The sequence below is a fragment of the Bos grunniens genome, chromosome 6 (assembly GCF_055505025.1).
Source record: "Bos grunniens cultivar Pamir isolate PY7600 chromosome 6, Bosgru_T2T1.0, whole genome shotgun sequence".
In the NCBI taxonomy this organism is placed as follows: domain Eukaryota; kingdom Metazoa; phylum Chordata; class Mammalia; order Artiodactyla; family Bovidae; genus Bos; species Bos grunniens.
The window spans coordinates 72,067,686-72,080,472 of record NC_141170.1 but is presented as its reverse complement, the minus strand read 5'-3'; the positions used below and the strand labels follow the sequence as shown (position 1 = coordinate 72,080,472).

General features: G+C 35.9%; 1 protein-coding gene across 4 annotated transcripts in view; it reads left to right on the top strand.

Moving 5' to 3' along the window:
• Positions 1 to 12,787, top strand: part of STIM2 (stromal interaction molecule 2) — a 181,696-nt gene that overhangs the window by 141,459 nt on the left and 27,450 nt on the right. For all 4 annotated transcript variants that reach the window (XM_086407756.1, XM_086407755.1, XM_086407758.1 and 1 more), the window contains exons 4-5: positions 6,816 to 6,927; positions 10,709 to 10,824. In XM_086407756.1, the coding sequence (XP_086263882.1) occupies positions 6,816 to 6,927; positions 10,709 to 10,824 (228 nt within the window). The remainder of the gene's footprint in view (positions 1 to 6,815; positions 6,928 to 10,708; positions 10,825 to 12,787) is intronic.

Genomic DNA, 12,787 nt, shown 5'->3' with positions numbered 1-12,787 from the left:
GCTTATAAAATGTTAGGTGCTGCTGTATTAACATGTCTCTACATGCACACTAATGCTTTGTCATTAGTACCACCCCCCCGCCCCCCCCCCCCACACACACAGAATTTAGGTGATTTCACAAATCATATTTGAAGGCTTTTAGGACAGCTTGTACTTATATTAAATATAACAGATGAAAACTTAGGTGGTGGTACTTCACAAAGCTGTTTCGTATTTTTAGGCCTATAACTTCATGAACTGAACTGAACTTAACACAAGTATATGGCTAACTGCACTGGGTGCATTCAGTTCAGTTCAGTTGCTCAGTTGTGTCCGACTCTTTGCGACCCCATGAATCGCAGCACGCCAGGCCTCCCTGTCCATCACCAACTCCTGGAGTCCACCCAAACCCATGTTTATTGAGTCGGTGATGCCATCCAACCATCTCATCCTCCATCGTCCCCTTCTCCTCCTGCCCTCAATCTTTCCTAGCATCAGGGTCTTTTCAGATGACTCAACTCTTCGCATGAGGTGGCCAAAGTATTGGAGTTTCAGCTTCAACATCAGTCCTGACTGATCTCCTTTAGGATGGGCTGGTTGGATCTCCTTGAGTCCAAGGGACTCTCAAGAGTCTTCTCCAACACCACAGTTCAGTAGCATCAATTCTTCTGCGTTTGCTTTCTTTATAGTCCAACTCTTACATTCATACGTGACCACTGGAGAAAGTTTTATAAGATTCCATTTTATAGATGAAATGAGCAAGTAAATACATGTATTTTAATCTTCTGAAGTTTCTCTTTCACAGTTTTTGTTTCTGTCACATTTGCTTGAGGCAGGAATGGACAGGAAGCACACAAATTCTTACCTCATCCTAATGTCACATACATGGCTATACACTGGCACCTTCTAACTTCCAACATGTTATAAGTTCCTGTGATCTTCTTTTGGAGTCAGGGATTCTCCATTGTTACTTTGAAATGTGATATTGTGAAAACAGTATCATATGTCTTTCATACAACTATGGGATAGCAAGTGGACACAATTAAAAACAAAACAGGTTCTTTAAGAAAGAAAAAAGTCAGTTATATATTCAGCTAATACTTAAATGGCAACTTTATGCTGAGCTGCTGGAAACTTACAATATGGTAGGAACATAAGATGTAATTAAGCAAATAGTTACAAAATAAGGCAGCACATATGATATGCCATTTGGTAGGAATAGTAAGTACTATAGAAATTCAGGGGAGGGAGACATCACTTTCAGTTGGTGTTTCTTCTCCTTATAAGTTCATTTGTTCAATTGAGGATGTACCTATGCATGACTCATGCATCTTTTTTGGAAGCCTGCTTTTGTTAAATGGCCACAGGAATGTTCCTTTCTTTACTCTGTTGCTGGGTGTTTCCAGCCTTTCCTATCTCTTCATTCTTCTCATTACTACAGCTCCTGCTGCTATCTAAAAGCTTTCTCCTAAGCACAGTTATAATTTTTCTCTTTAAAGTGCTGGTCCAAAATAATTATGTGGAGGTAGGATTGATAACAACAGTTAGGATAAGGGGAAGAAAGGGAAGCTGTTTTGGTACAGAACCAGGAATCTCATCCCTTATTACAGTAATAGCTCTTTAGCTAGCAGCAAAGGGAGATAATGGAAAGGAGAATCCTCATCTTGCCTGTGTTCCTGTGAAAAATCCATAAATGTGCACCCCCCACACCCTCTTATCTCCTGGAGATTTGCTTCTAGTCACCATCCTGTCCCCATTCTCCCCTGTCCCACACTACTTCCTTTGGTCCAGAGCCCTGCTGCAGCTCTGAATCTCCTGAAATCTCTTTGAAATCTTACCCTTCAGGCTGGTAGAGCCCCCTTTTCAAGTCATAGAAGCCAGTGCCATGATGAAGAACTGGCATAGCTCCACTGGGCTATAGTGTTACTATTGCCGGGCCTTCAGTAGGCCATGGTGCTTACTTGATGTCTCTAGTGGAATCCTGACTCCATTAACACAATTACTCTTGGCAGATTGCTCATATGTAATGTTTAACTCTTGAATTACTATTAATGCTATATGTCCAGAAGCTTTGATTCTAAGAGAAAATGTGTTTTGAGTTTTAAAGTTAAATAATGAGCACTTCTTTTAAATCAGGAGCCACCTATATTGTCAGTGAACTTGGGGTCAGAAGATTAGAGTCAAATTCTAGCTGTGTGCTACATTACAGTTATATGGCCTCTCTTGGCCAAGGTTCTCTGTATAGACTGTAGAGAAACAGCTGTCTCACAGATGTGGCTTGGAGATGTTAAATATAGTGTATATTAATATATAAAATCCTAATCAAAGGGATGTGGCATTATGGTGTTAATAATCACTGTGTTAGGCAGAACAAGTTCCTGCCCTTGAGGAACTCATCAGCCAGAGGGTAACACAAGCACGGACAATTTCATTAGAGCACATGGATAAATCCTATGACAGATATATGTACATATGATCAGGGGCGTGAGGAAGAGCAACGGTAATCTAGAAATGGATAGACAGGGAAAACTTCATGGAGGAATGAGTTCCTGATCTGGGTCTCAAAGGCTAAGGAAGAGCAGCCTGACAAGGAAGAAGACGGGCATGCCATTCCAGGTTAAAGGAATGACATGTGGGAATATGGCAGATTTAGAAAGCTACATACATGGTTGCAAGTGTGGAGCATAAACTGTTTACTTGAAGTGCCTAATTTGATTATGAGGGCCATTTACCTGACTCTAAAGAGGTAACGGTATTGTACAGTGGTAAACGATTCTAGACATGGACTTGTTTGAAACCTGGTTTGACCATTTAGTAATCCATTTTAGCTAATTAAGAACTTCACCTTCATAAACTAACAGGTTCAGTATGATGCTGAAAGTACCTACTTCAAAGAGTTGTCGCAGTGGTTTTGGAAATAAGCTTTGCAAATCTCCCAGTGTTTAATAGGAACAGTTTTGTTGCTGTCCTGAAAGTTCTTAGAGTTACTTTTCCCCCTCTCATTATTCTATAATCTACTGTTCTAGGTTAACAGTCTGGCAGTATTTTAAACATCATCTTTTGTTCATTATAACGAAATCAAAAACAAAGAATTTGAATGAATTTTAAAGATGGTCTAGCTCAGTTTCATTATTTTTTATGGTGAGAAATTGAGTTCCTGGGATTGGAATCAGGTCTGTTTTAATTCCAGAGTTCTTTCTGTTGATATTGGGATAAATTGTCCTAGATCACTCAAAGACAACAACCTGTAGCGCTGGTCGCAGTTTCTAGCAGAAACAATAGAATTTAAGTAGAAACTGACATTTCCATAGCTTTCCAGATAGACTAAAAGAAGAAAATCTATATTTTTAAAGAAATACATTATCCTCCTCTGTCTGCCCTCTGGTGGAAATGCTGTATAGCAACAGTGCATGTGAAAGAGGCAGTGAGACTTGGATAATAAAGAACTGGATAATTTTTTTAAGTTTACTTTTTAAAAATTGAAGTATAGTTGATTTCTAGATAATTTTTAATAACTCTTTTGCCAACAAAAATTTCTTACACAGAAAAGTTCCTCTTTCTGTTTGAATCTCCTTTCTGAAATGTAAAAATAGATTTTCATCAGATCAGTCGCTCAGTCGTGTCCGACTCTTTGCGACCCCATGAATCGCAGCACGCCAGTTGTCAATTACACACACAGTCTGCTTCATTTATTTGAGAGGATCTTGTTGAGCACCTTTTGTGTACCAAGTGCTAGGGACAGAAGAGTGAGCAAGAAACTTATGCTTGAGAGGTATGAACAGATGTTAAGACAATAATCATAGAAACAAATAATCATAAATGCTATGTTAAATGCTGTGCCTAAAAGTACAGTGTGATGTATGATCATATAGCAGTGTTTGACAAGGTTCCCCAAGGAATTAAAGTTTTAACTGCAATATGAAGGCTCAATAAAGTAAATAGGTAAAGGTGAGTCAGAGGGGTGGAGAAAATGAAAGAGGAAATGCCATGTGTGCAAAGACCCCGAGGAAGGGCATAGTATTATCTGTCCTAAGAATCAAAAGACAATTACTGAATTTGGAGCGGAGAAAGCTAATATACATACAGTACAGGTCCTGGTCCTGAGAAGATACTTAGCGGACATTACCAAAGAAACCAAAAAGCATGAGAAAAAGATGATGAAATGAACCCCAGACCCCCGCACCCCAAAGCAAACTGTGTGCTCTGTGTTAGAATTTTGTAGTTTTACAGATTCATTGTAAAGAAAATTACTTTAGCACCAGTGTAATTCTCTGCTTATCAGATGGAATAATACTAGAATTTGGGTACTTTAAACATGTCTTCTTCATTTGATTTTTCTTCTTTTCTGTCTTATTTCATTGATAATTGAGAGAATATTTTGATGCACTGGAGTGTTTAGGCTTTTGCTGTTGATCAGATGAACAGCCATGGGCATGACAGCATCTTATCCTGTTATCTTGGCTGAAGTTTTCGTGTGGGTGTGTGAGGTGCAGCTGTGCTGTCGGTTTCTTGGCAGAGTCTCAGACCAGGCAGTTCTCAGTGCAGTTCGTCTTGAATAGGAAGAAACTTAAAAAAAAAAAAAAAGCTACTTTGCATTTATTAAATTCAGTGGAAAGCACCCAGGTCCTGAACCTTTGGCTGATATTTATTCTACGTTATTTGGCTAAATGGGTACAGCAGCCTCAGGCACATGGCCAGTCTTAAGGGCAGGAACACAAGAAGAAGAGCTCATTTAAAAAATTGTCAAAGCTGTCTTAGTACAAAATTATCAAATGTTGTATGTTATTTAAAAGTTAAGTTTTGTTAATGTTTTGTTTCTGATTTATTTAAACTTTTCTTCTAAAGAACACTTAATAAAAAAGGCAGATTGTGAACATCAACTTTGCTTGCAAAAGTAAGTTCATACTCAGGAAGATCTCATCTCAGGTTTATCACAGATGGATTTCCAGATCTGCTTTTATTGCTCACTTTTTTCCTTTCCTCTCCTTTGGCCTTTTCTGTGATCTGTAAGCATTTTGTTTTTCCACATCTTCAAAGTATGTATGAAGACGAATATGGAGCTCTTCTTTTTTCCAGCACATTCAAATCTTTTCCTTTGGATAAACTTGTCTTTGTTCTTCTTGAAGTAGAATGTGTTTAGCTGCTTCCAGTATTTAACTGCTTGTTTATATCTCTACTGTTATTTAATATTATTCCTCTCACAGTAGCATAGAATCAGGTCCTGAGGTCAGTTGGTCTGAGTTGAGATCCAGTTCTGCTACTGACTGTCTTGATCCCATTAACTTCTCAGTTTCTTATCTCCAGAATGGAGATAATCATGTTAGTATCTCATAAGTTTTTGTTTGTTTCTTTATTTTTAAGGCTTAAAGGGAAAAATGCATATAAAGGGCTTAATTCAAAGTAAGTGTCTAGAAGAGATGTTAGTTGTCCTTTTCTTCATGATTTGGAGCCAGTCTCCTAGAATCCAGTAATAGCTATCTTTAGCTCTTTTGGGTGATCTCATTCAGTCTAAAGACCATCTGTATGCTCATGACTCCTAATTTATGTCTCTATTCCTAACCTTACTTTTCTCTAAGCTCAAGATTTGTATATCTGACTGCTCTTGTCTATCTGCACTTAAATATCTGATACATACTTCAAATGTTTAGACATGTTATAATGTCTAAAAATAGAACTTTTGGTCTCTATCACCTGCCCCTACTTGCTGCCCAAGTCTAGTCCTCCTCACTCTTTCCTATCTTAATTAGTGGAAGCACTCTCTGTGCTTCTTTAGACTTTCTTCTGCCTACCAGCTTCCATCCATTTCATCAGAACATCTAAAAGCATTTTCCCCGGAATACGTCCTGAATCTGGCCACTTGTCACTATATCCTCTACTAGAACCTTGGTCCAAGACAATAACTCCTTTTGCTTGGATAAGGACTGGTCTTATTTCTCTTTGTTTTCAGTCTTGTCTCCCACAGTTCATTCTCCACAGTGGAGAGTGCTATTTTAAAAGCATAGATTATTTACTTTTCCCTCTTCTTATTGAAAGATATCCAGAATTCTTGAAAATCTTTTTTGGACTGGTCCTTCTAGTCCTACACTCTATCCCTCATACACAGCTGGTTCTTCCGTAAGGTTTTTACACCAGCTTTTAAGTCTGTTTGGATTGTTTTTTCTCCAAGATCATCACAGTGTTGGCTCCTTGTAATTTTTGAGTCTTAAATCAGGTAACAGCTTCTCAGAGAAACTTACCCTGACATCTTTCCTTTCTTTTGTAATAGCTGATCATTATCTGAAATTCTTCCTCTTTTCTTCCTCCTCTTATTAATTGCCCCTGCCTACTCCCAAAAGAGTTTGTTTTATGAAGGCAAGGAGTTTATCCATCTTCTTTACTGCTGTATTCCCAGTGCTTAGAATGGAATCTGATACTGAGCAGGTTTATAATGTTATGTGGATGGATGGTTAAATGAAAGGAAGAATGAATATATATCTGGTAAGTTTTTTTACAGCCAGGGAAATAGTAGATTATTTCATCCTGTTCAAATTTGCATAGGTTCTTATTTTAGAATTAAACATGCTAATGTTTTGTTCTCTTTTCCTTTATGTGTCCTCTCTGTTCTAGATTGTAAGCCCTTAAGGGTAGGAGGTATGTCTCCATTGTTTTGAGCTTCTCATATAATGCCAAACATTATTTTAGTACTTATTAGTGATTGAATTGAAAATTCAGTCTAACATCGTTATTTCCTCTGAAGTTACAGTAGTGTTATATATGTATGTATATACATATATATAATTTTTATAAATTCTGAATGCACATGTGTTTAAAATATTCTTTGTTTTTATCTTTTGTAGTTCATAATTGGACCCTTGAGGACACACTTCAGTGGTTGATAGAATTTGTTGAACTACCCCAATATGAGAAGAATTTTAGAGACAACAATGTCAAAGGAACAACGCTTCCCAGGTGGGTCTTTATTATCCAAGTGTTTTTTTTTTTCCTACTCCTAGAGAATAAGGTCACTTTTCAATTAAGTTACTTCTGTGGCTAAGGACTCAAAGAAAATATTATAAATATATCCATTCCCTGACACTTGTATGAATTTGTAAGTTTTAATCAGTTTTTCTTGCTTGAATAATCAGGTCTTTGAAAAAAATTATTTCTAGAGAAAGTAATTTGAGAATTAGAAGATGGGTCAACTATATCTTTTTTGCTGCTGTTGCTACTGCTAAGTCGCTTCAATAGGGTCCGACTCTGCGACCCCGTAGACGGCAGCCCACCAGGCTCCCCCATCCCTGGGATTCTCCAGGCAAGAACACTGGAGTGGGTTGCCATTTCCTTTTCCAATGCATGAAAGTGAAAAGTCAAAGTGAAGTTGCTCAGTCGTGTCCGACTCCAGTGACCCCATGGACTGCAACCTATCAGGCTCCTCCGTCCATGGGATTTTCTAGGCAAAAGTACTGGAGTGGGGTGCCATTGCCTTCTTCTTAGGTAAATCAAAGGACCAACCTCTGAACCTATGGTAAAAGTAACAGAACTTATTCATTTGATATGAGAAAACCTATTTGAATGGATTAATGTACAGATATCTCTTAATTGTTGTTCTTTTAATAACAGCAATAACCACTTAATATTAGAGACAGTAAGTTAAATCTCAAAAAAAAGTTTAATAAATAAAAGGTAAATGATAGTAATTATTTTTGAATGTATATTACACAGAGATGCTTTGTGTTATCTCATTTAAGCTTCAGGTTAAAATTAAGTATGTACTATTATTCCCATTTTATAGATTGAAGAAACCAAGTCAGAAAGAATTTAGATATTTTGCCCAGGTAGTATTTGAACCTGGATAGATCTGATACCAAAGTATAAGATGCTAGTTTATCCCTTAGATGTCTGGAATTAATTGTCACTACTTTTCTAAATTATATTTTAAAATTCCATTAGTTAACCTAATAATCACTAAAGATTTAAATGTTAAAATTTGCAGAAATTTCACTGAAATTTGACCCTTACAAGATTACTCATGTTCCATTCAAACTTAGATTGTTTCTGTATCAAAAAAGACTTTAATAATGTTGTCTATTATTATATGCATATTTCTAATCAATTTGCCTGCATGTATCTTATTTAAGTACACAGCTTTTTTTTGCTTAGAAGTTGGTATTTTGGATCGAGTTGAAAGTTTCCATATCTCCTTAAATGTATTCTGAGCATCAGTATTTCTGATTTTACTGTGCACATGACTATAATGATGAAATTAATGGGGTTAAGAGTCAAATCAGTAAGTGCATATTAAGTATTTTTTTATATTCATGGTGCAACTAGATGCTGGAAAGAAGAAAAAAAATTGAGTTCTTGCTTTTTAAATAAGACACATTTCTAAGTTAAAACAGAATAGTAGAGCATTAAGGTGGGATTAGGGTTTTTTAAGTTGTTTATGTTAACCCTGTGACTTATACAACTTTTCTTATGTGGTCCTTTGGAAAGTTTCTTTACATAATAACAACATGAAATAAACAGGCTGCTCAATATTTTGACTGTACATGTTATGGCCACTTTTTTTGTTTTAGTAAAGTAAACATTTTCAGTTTTTTAGTCACTAAGTTATGTCAAACTCTTTTGTGACTCCATGGCCTGTAGCCTACCAGGCTCCTCTGTCCATGGGCTTTCCCAGGTAAGAATACTGGAGTGGGTTGCTATTTTCTCCTCCAGGGGACCTTCCAGACCCAGGTATCAAACCTGCATCTCCTGGATTGCAGGCAGATTCTTTACCACTTAGCCATCTGGGAAGCCTGAAAGTTATCAGAGATAACCTCAAATTCTGGTAGAATTGTTGAGATAACATCACACTTAATCAAGATAAGTTTTTCAAAATAGTGAACATGTTACTACAGAAGAAAACTTTTAGGTCAGCCTACTGGTGCCTTTTTGAATGGAGGGGAAAGAAAAACTGGCATAGTCTTCATCAAGCCCCTTTTATGTGGTGATAGAGATTAGAGGAGTCCATTCAAAGGGGCAGTAGCAATTAATTACCTACGTCACAAAGCTTTTTGCAGTGTAACTGTAGATATAAGAGCTATTTGTAAGAATGTATAAGAAATGTATTACACATTCCAAATGTACACATACCTACAGTAATTCATTATTTTGTTTCCTTTCTGTGACTTTAAAATACTATTACATCTGTAGTAGGTAGGTAAAACTATGTTCGTTTTCATGTCATGGTTATCTTAAACCTTTTACTGTATTTTCTATATTCTGTAATTCTGTTACCAGAGCTTATACTAAGGCTCTCTTCACCTGACACATGCCTCCTCATTCCTTTCAGACCTGTGTGAACTTCCCTGACATCCTCACCCACTCAGGTAGAATCCCTTCCACCTCTGGACTCATATTGAACTTTGCATAAAATTCTGTTTTATAGTTTCGTTTTTACTACATCTCATTGTCCCTCTTAAATTTTGTGTACTGATAGTATTGCTATTCATTCTTGCCCCCATCCATGCATTCATTCATCTATTACATAAACATTTATCAAGCATCTACTTTTGCCAAGCACCATGCTAGGTTTGGGGATAAAGAGATAAGACACAGTTTGCCTTCAGGCACTTTAATAAGTGTCATATTAAAGATGTGACAAGAGCTTACACACAAAAGTTTACCCACAGAGATGATGAATGTAGGCATTTTCTATAGGGAAAGTTAGAGTTCTTTACTCTCTAAAGTTTTGTGGAAACCTCATAGGAGTTCTGTAACCTGAAATTTTTCTAAATAAAAGGTTCAGAGTTCAGTCATTGGAATCATAGATAATTGGGATTGTCTTACTTACTAATTGTCTTCTTACTAATTATGTCATCTTGGGCAAGTTACAACTGCCATAGTTTCCTCATTTATAAAATGGCAATTTTACATATATTATAGAATTTTTTGAGTTTGAAAAGTTCTTGGCACAGTACTCAGCACATAATACATGCTTATTTTTTTAATTGTCATTGTTATTAACAGTTTTATTATTATTATTACACTTTGTGTCATAAGATTCGTCTTTGTATCCCACTTGGTTGATAAGACATCTTAACTACTGGCCTGCTTGGATTGGAAGTCCAAAACAAAGCAGTTTTATTTCCTTATTTCACCTGAGCCTTTTGGCACCCTGCAGACTTTCTTCATTGCTAGTGAAATGGTTCTATACTTCTTATTACAAATATTCTTCAATTTATTCCCCCAACCAGTGATGACTTTTTACTTTTCATTTATGACTTCAGTGAACTTTTAAATAGTTTAAATATTAGAATGTAAAGATACAGGTTTTTAAAATGCTATTTATAAAGAAAATGAATATGATCTAAACTGAGAATGATTAAGTCTGCTGTGTTAATAAGTAAATTGCTTACAACTTTCTTGTTGTTTATGAAATGATGGTAAAATGCCAGAGGTAATTTAATAATCATAAAATATTTTGAATTTGATAAATTTCTGAATCACATTAATTTATAGCATAAAGAAACCTTAGAAAACAAAAACATCAATATAGCAATGAAATTATTGACATACAGAAGTCTTTGCACTGCTAAGCTTGCACTGAAAAGGTTTTTGTTGCATATAATAAAGTATTAAATTGCACTTGGGTGAACTCTTAAAGTAATCATCACTAATATATATAAGTATTAAGTATGTTGCTGAAATATTTAAGTGTACATCCTAGTAATATTTTTAATATATATGTATTTTTTTAAATGAACAGGATAGCAGTGCATGAATTTTCATTTATGATCTCTCAGTTGAAAATCAGCGACCGGAGTCATAGACAAAAACTTCAGCTCAAGGCGCTGGATGTGGTTTTGTTCGGACCTCTAACGCGTTAGTATTCTCTCGCACAAAATATGATGAAAAAGAGTAATCAGATCATCTGTTGTTATTTAAAGAAGGAAAAAGTAAGAAAGGTAGTAGACCAGAAGAATCCTCTGTTGGGTATAAGAGTATAATACTATCTTAAAAGATTTATAGGATGAGATTTTCTGTCATTGAAATATCCCGTGTGGTATTTTCAAAGCTGGTTACTGATGTAGAAAGTTGTAAAACTATATGTAAGTTGATTAAATTTCTAGATTTAAAACTCTATAGCAGTTTTAATGTTTGTTATTATAGTTTGATATTCACTAGAGTCCTTTTTTTAAAAGGTGCATTCCCACTATCTTGATGACATGAAATAATAAATCCTAACTGGACTGTATTAATTACCAGGAAAAGGATTTTTAAGATACAGATCAAAAACAGTGGCCCTAGAGGCCTGCTTGAAACTGTATAAAGGAACAGACTATTCTGGCAGAAGCACAAGGTGGAGAATATTATTTGATTGTTCTGAGGAAGAACATTTAAGAAATTGCTTTGTCATATTTGTAAGGAAAATAAGCCGCCTTCTTTACCTTTACAGGAATACTTTCTTCCCAGAAGGGAAGTTTAATTTGTTTACGTCATTTAATTTCAGATTTCAGAAAGCTTTGGGGGGAAATTGTTTGAAGAGTACACATTTTAGAGGAATTTTATTTTTCAAAACGGAAAGACTAATTCTAGAAAAATGGTTTTCACAAATTATAAATGAAGAAACTAATGTTTATTTTACCTCAGTTTTTGCAGTTAAGAGGCTTATAGATTTCTATGATACTGCGTTGGGGGTGCCCCTGCTTAAAAAAGGGTTACTGGAGAGGTTTGATGCATTCCATGAGTTTACTGGTGGTTCTTTTTTGGCTCAGGCTAAAAGAGCAGCTGGTGAAACAGCTGGAACCCCCCTTTGTGAGAGTTGGTGGAAATGCACTGTTGGTGGGAATTACAAACCCTAGGAAATAGAACACTATTGAAATGCCAAGCATTCCATGGAGATGATACCCTTTCTAACCTTTTCCTTGTCCTGAATTTTCAACTGAATCTATTGGGGATTGTCTTCTGTGAGAGTCACTCTAGTTTTTTCATGTGAATTATTGGTTAAAATAGGAATTAAACTATAGCATTTGTCTCTATATAGAGGTTGATTGGGGATATTTTTATTTTATTGATCAAGAACAAACTATTCTGTAAGCCAGACAGTGTTATCATTTGTAAAGAAACCAAACTAGTCTCAAAGAATGTTGAAAACAAATGTATTAATAAATAAACTAGTTTAGAAGTTAATGATGCATTACCTTTTTAATGTGTTTGTCTTAGAATTATGACTTGAGTGAATGAAACTTATGGTTGGAACACCCACATTAAGATTATTAAAAAAAAAAAAAAAAAAAAAACTAGCAGTATCCAGTGAATAGAGATACATTTTAAAGGAGTTTTCACTGAAATCCTTACCAGTTCATGGTATTTGTTGTATAGTTAGAGACTTGTCCCTCTTTTTATTATTATTTCTGGTGATTATAGTTCAGCCTGAATAAGTCTCATATTTGAACTAGAGCCTGAGCTGAACCTCTCAGCCTGAGGCAGAATAAAAACAAATCCTTTTGAGACTTTAGCCTTCTGCCAAAGAGTGAGGAGAGAATCTCTTTCACTGTAGGTGAGGGTATCTGCTCTGAAAATATGTAGCGCTGAGGATCTCTGGCGTGGAACATGCTGTTTATCACACCATGTAAACATACATGAACCCTAGGCTTATAAGCATGAGAACTTTTCATTTCTGTGGAGCTCTTCATCTTGTCGAACATGGAAAATATCTCCTTCCTGCCAGAGGTATGGGCAGCTAGGCAGTTTTTCACTGAACACCTGTAATCTCTTTGCAATACATCAAATAATACATCATGTTTTATTAGTTACCCTGCATCCCTTAATTGAGCCCCTGCAT